The sequence below is a fragment of the Sipha flava genome, unplaced genomic scaffold (genome assembly GCF_003268045.1).
Source record: "Sipha flava isolate LNK unplaced genomic scaffold, YSA_version1 298_pilon_pilon, whole genome shotgun sequence".
NCBI lineage: Eukaryota > Metazoa > Arthropoda > Insecta > Hemiptera > Aphididae > Sipha > Sipha flava.
The window spans coordinates 207,828-220,738 of NW_020272970.1; the positions used below are offsets into that span (position 1 = coordinate 207,828).

The 12,911-nt window shown below is 27.1% G+C and overlaps 2 protein-coding genes across 7 annotated transcripts in view; one reads left to right on the forward strand and one right to left on the reverse strand.

Annotated features, from left to right (window-relative positions):
• LOC112685898 (gastrula zinc finger protein XlCGF57.1-like) overlaps positions 1-12,911 on the forward strand; it is a 67,858-nt gene that overhangs the window by 15,161 nt on the left and 39,786 nt on the right. For 2 of the 6 annotated variants that reach the window (XM_025557937.1, XM_025557942.1), the window contains exon 1: positions 4,961-5,198. The exons of 3 other annotated variants lie outside the window; for them this stretch is intronic. The gene's annotated coding sequence lies outside the window, so the exon portion shown is untranslated. Of the gene's footprint in view, positions 1-4,960; positions 5,199-12,911 lie in introns of those variants that run through there. One more of the 6 variants, XM_025557943.1, reaches the window with a different exon arrangement.
• Positions 706-1,206, reverse strand: LOC112685914. Its single transcript, XM_025557963.1, has one exon. It carries the CDS (start codon positions 1,204-1,206, stop codon positions 706-708), a length of 501 nt encoding a protein of 166 aa, XP_025413748.1.

Here is a 12,911-nt window from a genome sequence, read left to right on the forward strand (position 1 = left end):
GTCATTATACATTTACCAAAAGTAAGTGCTTACTACTTTAATTTAATTATTACTATTTTTATATACAAATTATTTTCCTATAGGTATTTTGTATTATTATTGAAATACGATTTGTACAAATTTACTAGTGTATAACATAGTATATGGTATGCTTGCTATATTGATGACATGATTTTGCTTAAATTTGAATAAAAATAAAGTAACAAATTGAAATTTATAGTTAATAATATTTGCATATAAATTATCATATTTTATTGTAATTATATGTATTTACTTTTAATGTGTAGCTAAAAAAATGTATATGAGCTTAATATGAATGCATATGATGTTGGACAATGTATTGATAAAGAAGTAACTGATGAAAAAAAATGTAATTATTGTAAAAATACTTGAAGTCCTGTGGTAGGTTATAAGCAGGACTCGGAAGTTAAAGCACTAAAAAAAATCATTTTTAGTGCTTAAATATGCACATAAAAACATTAATATAAGCGCTATAAATAGCACTAAAAATTGGAAAATATGCAAAATTAAATTTCATTAACAAAAATGTTTTATTTAAAATTTTTTTAAATTATACAAGTTTTTTTTATAAAATATGAACAGTAAATATTTGAGAAGTAAGGCTCTGGAACATTTTCTGTTAACATAAACATATAAAAAAATTTATTAATAAATGAATAGTATAGTGTATTAATTTTATTTACCTTAAGAATTGCACTGAATAATAAGATGTTTTCTTATATTTTCAAATTTGAATGATCTACGATTATTTGATAGTAGAGTTTTGTATGCCGAGAATGACCGCTCTACATCGACAGACGTCACGGGTGCGTACTTAAAAAATGTTAAGTCGTTACAATTTAAGTCTTCGGGAAGACCATCTAAATTTCGGAGTGTCTCTTCACTCGTTAGAACTTGTGATATTTTTACCAACGCCAAGAGACCACGATTTTTTTCCTGTACCTGATTAAATTTATTTTGAACAGATTTTCCATTTGGACCACTTAATGTTTCAAATGATTTTTGAATATCTTGAACTATTTTTAGTAAATCCGATAAAGGCATATGTTGCCGTTGTAATTGTTCAATAGCCAAAGTTAATTTGGCAAAGTTCGACTTAATATACGTTAAGTTGTTTTCCAATCCAGGTTTTATGATGTTATCTTGAGCATCTTTAATACTAACTGCATCGTTTCTGTCTAGCATAAAAATAACACGGTGGATTATCCCGAAATTCTCACAATAATAAATTGCTGCATTAATCTAACTTCCCTAACGTGTGATAATTGGCTCCGGAGGTAAGGGTAAGTTTGGTGCTTCCGATTTAAATACAAGTAAATGACTTGGGGCTTTTCTAAAGATTTTTTTTACACTTGAAATAACTTTATTTACTGTTTTATTAAGTTATTTATATAACTTTATACTACTTTATTCACATAATAACTATGTGAAATTGATTTCTAACTTCATCTGCGACTCTGTGCAGTCCATGCACAATTTGTGTTTATTTCCTTAAATATGCCCATTAACAGCATTTATAACTCCAAATTAGCAAAATACCTCCTATAATATGTATTTATGTGAAAATATACCCAAAAATAGCACTAAAAACCTAAAATTAGCAAAATAGCAGTAAAAATCGTAAATATGCAAAAAATAGCAAAATAAAATTTCGTGTATGACATCAGAGAAGTGTGAAACATATTTGTATTATACTTTGGATGTTCTAGGATAAACCAATAAAAATATGCATTTGATAGAACTTCCGAGCCCTGGTTATAAGTTTCCAGTTATGAGACAAGGAAATCAAACCAAATCATCCAATTACATTGATTGCTTTATAGTGAGCTACAGAAAGGTAGCTTTTCTTAATTTTGTGCGCTTTTTGCTCCAACAGGTGTTAGTAGAGGATGTCAGGTAATATTTTAGGTATCAAGTTTCACTATATAATAGTTTTGAACACCTACACCTGTATTCATTCCATCATTTCCTAACTAATATATAAAAAAACATATATATATGTTTTGAGTTTGTGGTATTAAAAGATATAAACTTACGAGTTTTTTTAAACTCAATTTTTTAGGTATAATATTTTTGAATTTTTATTTTTATATTTTAGTATATTGATTTTCATTTTTTACTGCTTAGTAAAAAAAAAAACTTGTGTACTAAAATATTAAACAAAAAATGTAAAACTAAAATTTCAAACTATTAGCTTATATTATTGAAACTCGATTAAAAATAATAAAAATGTTTGAAACTTAGTATTAAATAAAAAATATTTAATTTTAAGACTGTAAAATTATTTAGAACCTTAACTTAATAATTAATGAATATCATGTTAATAAGTGAAATAAAATATTTTTTATTGATTTCGTTGTACTTAGGCTGTGGGTATAAAAATGAACACCAGAAGTGTAGTTATCTACACAAATATCAAATAAATAATCATGTACCAATTTTATTTAACATTGCATTCCAATAAATAAAGCAGCGTAATGATTATACTTAGAGGCATGGGCGCCCAAAGGGGGGAGGCCAGACGGGGCATTTGCCCCCCCCCCCGGGAAAAAATTAATTAAACAGTAATAACAAGGTTTGCAATCGAACAATTGCGAAGATTTCAATTTTTGTTTAATAAATAACAATCAAAGTGTGATATAACATAACGGATATACGGATATAACATAACATAACTCAAGCCTAATTTAGTGGTACAGTGAAACCTCTCTTAACGGACACTTCTCAATAACGGACAAATTTTCCGACCCCGGCATAGCCCCATCGAAAGTAAATTCTTTCAAACAATTTCTTGCAATATTATAATTATTCGGGGGGCTTGAGTTATGTTATGTTATATCCGTATTCTTTTGCATTTTAGAACACAAAAGGCTTATCGTAAGGTAATCATTTTATAAATGTCACATCTTGTGTGTTTATATATGTCTTATTCATTTATTTAAAACCAAATTTACTAACCCATTATTGTTGAACCTATAATATCATAAAAATGACACAGTCAAAAAATTCCATAACATAAGAAAATAACTTATGAAAATAGCAGCTATTTCACTAATTAGAACCGTCTGTTTAGATGATAAAGCTAATAAGTTATAATTAATTCTGTTTTTGGATAACACTATTAAAGAAAAGATAGATTTTTTTTACATCTGAAAATATTTTAAAACAGCTAATACATTAAGTGATTTTAGCAAATAAAATGTTCAATTCAAATTGATAAATGTCTAAAATAACGCATAATAGCATCTATACATTATAGAAGTCTTAACAATTATTTTGAAGAATATTTATTTTGTGAGCCGCTTTCTATAACCGCAACTGACTAAATATTTTTAAACATAACTTTCTTTGGAAAAACGACCAAGTTTGTATTGATTGCATTAAAATATATTTTTATGGTACACCGGCATATTTGCGAGTTTAATTGGATTATTGGACAACAAATTCTTTCTTGTATCATGTTTTTGCGTGTAGAGAAACAGTGGAATCTCGCTATCTCAAAGTTTCTGTATGTTGAATTTTTATTTTTTCAGTCCCGATCATTCAGTATTGGACTTATGTGTTAAGGTATTTCGGTATATTGAAGTCATTATTCGGTAACCACCGCCTATTACGATTCATTAACTCGAATATATGACAGATTAGATAAAGTATAAAATGCTGAAACTATAAAATACAATGTATAAGTAAATGACAAAGCTTTAACGGTGTTAAAGTTACACAAACTTATATTCGTGAACTTTGAAGATACGTTCAACAGCAGTCTAGAGTTTCTGACAACATTTTTCCTACACATAATGGTTTAGGTAGTTTTAATGAAAATTCTTCTAATACTAACCAAAAATCAACAAAAATTACAGACTTTTTACTTTCATAGAAAATAATGTATACTTACCCAAATGACGAATACTAATAATATGTACGTATAATAAATACAAATTTTTCATCATAATTAAATATTTTTATTTATGTTATTAGGTGAATCTTTTTTTTTTTTATCTAATGCCGGATCCACTTAGAATCGAGTTTTGTGTAGTTCTTTTTTAACACATGTCTATGTTTTGAAAGTTACGCTTGTGTTTTATTTGTATTTTTTACTAAGTATGGATCCGACAAAAAGCCCAATTCAGTATTCACAGCCATGCGTAATTTTATTTCGTTATTAAATAATCCACATTAAAAAAATTTGAAATGTGTATCTCACACATAATCAATTCCTTAAATACGGATTCAAGGGGGGCGATCGCCTCTTCATCCCCCTAAAATACGTCCCTGCAAATAACCTGCAAACGCGACACATCGCTCAAAAATATTGCTACAAATCAAACACTCGACGACGCGTCGCAACTTGACTAAGAACAAAACGTAGCGTACGCTTTTTCTGTATGGCCATTTACGTGATCAATATAGAAAATTATTTTTTATTCGTATAGCGAACATAGCACGCATAGCGTTCTGTGTGGCTTCAGCTTAAGGCTATTATGAATAATTACGATTATCAATCGATACTAAATGTTAATGAGCAGTATAAGTAGTACTCCACTTTAATTATTAAACTGAAAATTAAGGTAATCTTTGAAATATTTTAAATACCAACGGCCTTAGGTATGTTAGGTTAGAGATTTATTTCCTAGGATCCTCTTCAGTTGCATTGCAGTGTTTTAATACTGTACAATGAATGTTGGTGGTTGGTATATGTTTTCTTGCACGTTTCGACGCATAAATAAGCCGGCTATTGAGTTGTGCTATGCATCTCCTGAATTAGTTTTGGAATTTTTAATTTACTCCGAAATAATGCAACCAAAACTACAGTTATGTATGGGAAATACGAACAGTCACAACTTTTAAAATCTCGTTATCAGCTATAACGGATAACTGTCCGAACAGCCAATCAAAAACGTATAGTTGTAAGACTACGTTATCAACGTGAAAACGTCACACCATGGTTATCCTGAAGGTTTTTGAACATAATCTTTTCTATGGTTATGATCATACAGGCTTACATTGATTGGGTGAATTAATTCGGTCGGAATACTTTTGAACTTTCTGAATTACCGATCAACCGCTAACATAATAATAGTATAGTGTGTTACACTGGCCGCGTTTATTTGTACCCTTTTTTTATAGGAATTTTCATTTAAAATCATATGAAGCTAATCGTATCAAGATATTGAAAGGTAAATATTACAATATTAATTATCATATATATCGTGGGATGTAAATAAGAAATTGATTTAAAACTAAATAAGTGTTTATGATAAATGTTAACAGACAGTTCACTTCATAAGATGAATTTTAAAGTGAGGTGTGTGGCTTTTTCAGTGTTTAGTTATGCCTAGATAAAATATCATTTACATTTAATTTTTATTATTTTTCATAATTAATTTTAATTGTTTGTGTTTTATCATTTCTTTATTTGGTGTTAATCAATATCACTAATTTTATAAATTGGTTTTGAATTCTGAAGTATCATTGTTCAGCAATTATTAATTCATAAACAGTATTGAATATTTAGTTATCAAGAGTAGTGTAGTACGTCAAAGTGTTTTGAAACAACATTCAGTTGTCAATCATCGGTCATGATTAAAAGTATTTTATAATTTGTTAATTTATAAATATTTTTTAATATTAATTTATTAAATATTTGTTATTTTATTTTTTGTGGAAATAGGTACCTTTATAGAATCTTGTATCAACTTAATCCTTGGTATTTACTATATCAACTTAAAGTGTAAGTTTGTTTTTTAAATACTATTTAGTGTAGCCATGTTCTGATTACTTTAATTTAATTTTTCTAGTAAATGCCGTATCCAAATGTTTGGCTTTGAGAACTATATGACATCTTCTTTACATTCTTAAAATGAATCAAATTATTGAAGTCAACCAGTCATAATTATACTATTGTAATGACCAATATGGTTATGAGTTATTACACAAATGCAAGTAGATATTATAACTGATCGCTTACTTTATAAAATAATGAAATAAAATGTATTTTTATACGAGAATTAAGACTTGTCATATTATTAAATCAGTAAGAATGCTACCATTAATCCTTGTTACAAAATAATAATTTATAAATGTCAGTTTGTAGCTGTTTAGAACTATGTATGTGATTCAGGTATCCCTTTTATACTACAAAACTAAGTATTACAAAAGTAGCATTATTTGTATAACATCAAGTTAGTCATTTGAAAATGACGCAAATAGTATTTGTTGGTTAGAAATAAGCAACAGTTAGAATCACATGATAGAATAATAAGTTTAGCTAAGTAAATTATGATTTCCATATTTTATAATAAACATAATTAGTAGGAATAAACTTTAAGGCAGAGGTGGCCAATGATCTTGAGGGTCATTTTAGAAATACAATACAAAACTGCTGGCCATATATAAAATTATATTTGTATTTTGTTCCAATACAAAAAAATTTGGAGTAAACATTTTAAACAGGATTAATTATTATTATAAAATAAGCGTTGGTGTATTATTTGTTTGAAATGAATGAATGAAAGAATGAAATGAATGAAAAAGAATGAATTATTATTGTTTTTATAACCGAATTCTGAATCTAATTCTTTCAAGAACTCTTTAAATTATCAATGTGAAAGCGCATGTGATCGAATGTAATTCACTGTTTTTATGACTACTAGAATAACATGGTTTTTTGACAATACTTGGAAACAAAGATTTAGTTGATGAATCTAACATTGTTGTGATTATGTTATTAATAACACAGCTTCTGCGTTGTGCTGGCTTTTCAGAATATTTTATCAGGACACAAATAATTTTTTTTGTAAATAATTGATAATCTCGCGGTCCTCAAACATTCCAAGGTGGGCCACATGCAGGCCGAGGGTTGGTCATCCCTGCTTTAAGATATAATTTTATCGTAGAGCTAATTTTTTAGGAAATTAAATTTTCTTATTGCAAAATTTAATAAAAATTATGGTTTTTTTTTTTATTTTGGAACTATTTCTAGGTGACACTAATACCATTTACATTAATATTGTTAAAATAAATAATATCATTGTTTAAAATAAGGTATTTAAATTCCTTATACATTTGAATTTATTGATCCCAAGGGGATTGTTTGGCCCTCACATTATAGAAATATAGATATTTTCCATTTCCTATACATTGATAGTTTTATGGGTTAGAATTTTGAAAATCAATTTGAATTTGTCAAAAAGTTTTCTATAGATCAACTTTCCAAGTTTTTAGATTTTGTTTCCCAGATTTAAACAAACTGGTCGCATTAAAATTATCAAAAGTATTTTATTTTTAATTTTTGGTATTTTAAGTAAAAAATTTAAAAATGTAAGAAATTCAAGCTAAAGTAGATTTTATGATAGGGTTGCCATACGTCCCGTAAAACCAGGATTATCACCAGTTTTGGAATTTGCGTCACAGTGTCCCAAAAAATATTTTCGGGATGTCTATATAACCCAGCTTAGACGTTTAGAGAAAATTTAGTATTGTTTAATTTTTAATTTTGACCATTTTATCTCAAAGTACATTTTTAATCATAACCGTTTTACAATATATAATAAAAACATAATTTATAATTTACACTTATAATATATAATATATTTTTTTTAAATATTATATTGCCAGCCATTAATGATCCTCTTTAGTGGTGTATACATAACTTTTGTATGGGGGGATCATTTGCGAACAAATAATTATTTTTATTTTATCATTTTTTTTTTACGTTTCTAACGCAATCACTCTAAGAACATTATTTTATAACATTTAAAAAAAGGCGAATGGGAGATCTGACTTCCATATCTCCTCCTTGTATACGCCACTGGTCTTCTTAATGTATTAAAAGTTATATAAAAAGTATATTACTCAATATTGTGTTTGTGTTGTCCCGGTTTTACCTTATAAATTTATGGTAACCCTATTTTATGAAAAATTCAAATCAATTTTCCAACTCCTTATATTATCAACTGATGATGAATTGAAACATTGGAAATAGAAAAAAACTAAATATTTATAATGTAAGTATTAATGATGGAAAACCAATGAAACAGACATTGTTAGTACCTATGTTTCCTTTATTTCATTTACCTCTTTAAGTCATGGCATATCTGAATTTATCTTAAGACAAACTTTTTATAGACTAATCATTTTTGTATTACAATTATAACTTTAAAATTTTTAGTTCACTACAAATGAATATCAATATAATGTAGAATATGTTCCTATAAAATGGGGCAAAGTGACCAAAATGATTTGCTAATTAGTTCAGAGAAACTTTTATTTAATAAATGAACAATATTTTTCTAATTTTATACAATTTCATTTATAATTGCTTATTGAGTCTAACTTTGGAAAAAAGTATATGTCAAATTAGATATTTTTAAATTTTTTCATTAAATATTTGGATGATTTTTTTCCTGAATCATAATATTTTTAATTTTTGTTACAGAGTTTCTTTGTGAAATAGGGTTAATACTAATGTAAATTCTCATTGTAAACAATCCTAATTTAAATAATATGTAAATTATTTGTAAAAATAAATTTACACAAATGGTTTGTAAAATCAAATTCAAAATGTATAAGTTTACTAACTCTATGCAAATTTTAGTGACATCAAGGCCATCAAATAGAATAGAACTTCGATAATCCGGGTATAATGGTGAAAAAGAAGTATACACATAAATGAAAACCCCGGTTCATCGATACTTTATTTAACACATTTTAAATAGTTTTTTAATTATTATTACATTTTATTGAACCTATGTTATATAAATACATATTGTCAAGTTTTAAAATTATGAAGGTTTGACAGTTGAAGTAATAGTCATTTTGATATTTTTTACTTCACTTTTAATTTTTCTTAATAATAATATATATTTACTTAATAGTCTTAATGAATACAAACAAATTATTCATATAAATAAAATCATCAATTTATCATGTGTCATTTAACATTTCTTTAATTTAATTAATCCAAAAAATGAAAAAAAAAAAAATACAAAAATAGAATAAGATAAAATCTAAAATTAAAAAAACTACTGAAATTATTTTAATGAGAAACCTGAGCTTGCATTATAGATATGATTGATTCTATGTTTGGTTTTATATTTGATACTGCTACTCTTAAATCAGCTTCAACATTTAATCTGGAGCGATATTTGTTTTATCGCAAGAGTTGAAAATGCTATTTTGTATAAGTAAGTTGATGCAAAAGTTAGTAAAATTGATATGGCTTGTTTTGATAATTCTGGATATTCATATTTGATAGAAATCTAAAATGTATCATATGCATTTTCTTGAAATTTGATATGTAGATTTTCATCTGGTGACAAGTCAGTAAGTTCTTCGCTTATTTTTAAATTTTCTAATTTTATTTCATTTATATTAAAATGAAATGGATTTTTTTATCCAACCTAGATTTTCTTCTGGAAAATCTTCAAACCGTACATTAAAGTTTGTTTGTAAACCTATTAAATGAGCAATTATAATTTCTTTTATCATATTAATATTCACGTAGTTATGTGTTATCTAGTGACTAGAGGAATATGATTCAGATGAATGAATTAATTCTCCTAATTCAGTTTAGTTTATTTAATTGATTCAGTGATTCACTTCGAATTATTTTAATATAATTTTAATTGAATTGAAATTATTATTATCATTTTTATATTCATCATTTTCATATCTAATTTACAGATTTAGAATGTTTGTATATCAACTGTAAAGCTGTTATCGAATTTCTTAACGATTAATTTTAATTGTATAAATTTAAAAAACTTATAAATGTGTGTGTCCAAGTCGTGGATGGGAGTGAAAGGGCACAGGACCTATATCTAAACTGTAAAAATTTGAGGTATAGTGCGCGATATTATAGTCCTCCGTACACGAGGATATTGACACGTGACGCAATTTCCTAGCAAAGTGAATGGTCATTAATAACACGGTTTGACAACAACGCAATTGCAACGTGACTGTACACGCGTGATTGGCAATCCTGTTCGCTTGACTGTCGTGTCACATGGATCACATAAAATGGTGTAGGAAAGAGGGGTTTGTGGGTTCAACCTCCCCCCATTACCAAAATCTCAGCTAGTAAATAAATAGGTAATGATAAAAATAATTGAGGCGCATAGAACCAGAACAGCCTAACCCACAAAAGTGTAATTGTTGCAGGACGGGCATTTCAAGTTTTGACTATTTTTCATTTTTTTTTTCTTATTAGGCATAAGCATATTACTAGCATAGAGTTGGGCCACTTCGGTTCTAAAATTATATATCATAATTACAAAGCTGCTATCTAGTAAATATATTTTTTTGTGGGATAGGCTATTGTGGATTTCAAATATAATAAATGTGAAATGTTTTATCGCATAAAACAAAATTTGATTTTTTGTGGTTTAGGCCGTTCTGGTTCTATACGCCTCAATTATTACCTACCTAAATATATTGACTTCCTCATAAATAATCTTTTCCTACGCCCTTAGTCGTATATAATGTACATTATTAATATATCATATTATATTAAATAGACTACATATTAATATTATCATTGATTTTAGAATATTCTATAATAAATGGTATTATTAATGATAGAGGCGTTCAACATTAAATAAGTTTGTTCAATTCGTTCTTCTATACTCACACTACTGATAGTATTCTATTCTTGATAGTATTCTTCTGATCAATGGCAGGAAGGAGAGATTATGTTCACAATTCTTGTGTAAAGTTCCTTTTACATTTTATAGAATGCTACACATTTACGTCGGTTTTTAGATGTTCTCTAGTCGAAACTAAAAGCCGACAGTGGTGGTTTCTTTGAATTCAAAACATCCTTCTTTGATTTCCTTCTTGCTTTTCTCTACTAATTTTTTTTTTTTTTTGTACAAATAGTGCGTAACAATTGCTTCTCCGTCACTGCATGAACCCGACATTAGATAATACATTATAGAAAAAAGTACCAAAAACTGTGTTTTCAGTTAATGATTAATAATCGAATTTTCCATAAACTATGATAGAAATAATAGCAAAATTACTTCCTGTAATATTACTTGATTCGCAATCGCACGGACGCTCGTATTGTATACATCGCGCACCACAGTATCACGTGCGCGGAAGGCCTAACGCGACAGCAACTAATGCAAGCACCGACAACCCGCGGCCTTTGGAACTTTTTGCTGCGGTCCTCTAAAGTCCAAATATATTTCATGATGTTTAAAACTTTAATTTTATATTTGAAATTGTTATAAATAAAATTGAATTATGATTGTTATATCGATGATCAAAAAGCCAATTGTCGTAACCCTCACTTTGGTCGAAAATGAGATTATCGTGAAATATTAAATTTCATATAATTTTCTTGTGATTAACCAATGGTCGTAATTCACTATATTATTTAACTACTATAATTTTAATATTTATCTTTTATTTTAACGTCGTAACCCATAGTGATAAATAGTGACAAATGCTGTAAGCCACATAAAAATGTTATAAAAAGAAAACGTAAGCCTCAAGATTTTTTTCTACATTATGCCACATTGTAACCCACATGCTGAAACCTTAAGTGTTAATCAATTAATATTCAAAATTTGTTCGTATATGAAATAGGTACACCAATAACATAATGTTAATATGATATTATTGAATAATTAAACACAAATATGTAATATTATAAATTATAATTTTTTTTTTTTTTTTTAAGGCCTTTGAGACCATCTTGCCATAGAACAAATCCTTTCCCATTCTTCTCTATTATAAATTATAATATTTATAAAAACTTAATTTTTACGTAAGATTTTTCATTTCTGGTAACAAATATTTACGGGCAGTTTTATTGGCTCTGCAGTAGTGTGACAATTAAAAAATTAGTGTCAAATTTTTAATGAAGTTATCAACGTTAGCAAGCTTTTCGGGAATAGTTTTATTCTTTGGTTGATGATTTCGCATATTGAATAGCCGTATCAAAATAATATTATTATTACATTTTAATTTACTTTATCCACTACCTTATCATTTTAAAAATATGTATCGCAAACATTTTTACGAAACAATAAGGTTTGATCTAAATTTAAATAACTATTACGTACTGTAACCAAAATGTACTAATGTCAAATGCAGTAACTCTAATACAAAGCTATACTATTAATAATGCAATCATAAATATTATGTGGTCAAACGCTGTAACCCTCGACTAGGTCATAAATAAAACTAAACTAACTATGCAAATAACTATTATAAACTTTCAATTCTTAAAAAAACTGATTCTCAGGTATCATAGAAAAAAAAAATAATTATCTAGTACGATCAAAAATGATTATATAGGTAAATAAAATATTTAAAGTGTCTATTGTAAAATTATTTTTTTATGGTTTATGACACTTGACCTTTTGACTATCGATATAATAATGTAAGATAAACTATGTTCAAGAACGTAATCTAATCGTATAATATATTGTATATATCGTCGATTACGACAAATACTTATCTGGTTATGGTCTTAGCGTGAAGACATCGTATAAAAATAGTTTTTTTTTTAAAAATTTAAAAAAAAAAATTTAATATAACTGATAACCTAAAAAATGAATTTTCAAAACGATTTTTTGGTTTTTACATACAAGAGAATATAATCAAGTTGTTCTGTTTACATTGATGATGCTGAATGTAATTTACAGATGGAAGTCATAGAATTGCAAAACTACAATGTTCTTATAAATGCTTTTAAGGAAAGTAAATGCCTAAAATATTTTATTCGGGTCTTTCTGAAATAAATTTTAAAGGCATTTAAAGTTTTGTTAAAAAAAAATGATTACTGCTTTCGATAACACTTATATTTGTGAGCAGAAATTTTCAATATTTAAATTTTGAAAAAATAAATGTTTTTCACGATTAAGCAATGAACACTTGAA

Excerpts from the sequence above, each read along its gene's own strand:
- LOC112685914 (XM_025557963.1), bottom strand. The coding sequence starts at position 1,206 with ATGCTAGACAGAAACGATGCAGTTAGTATTAAAGATGCTCAAGATAAC.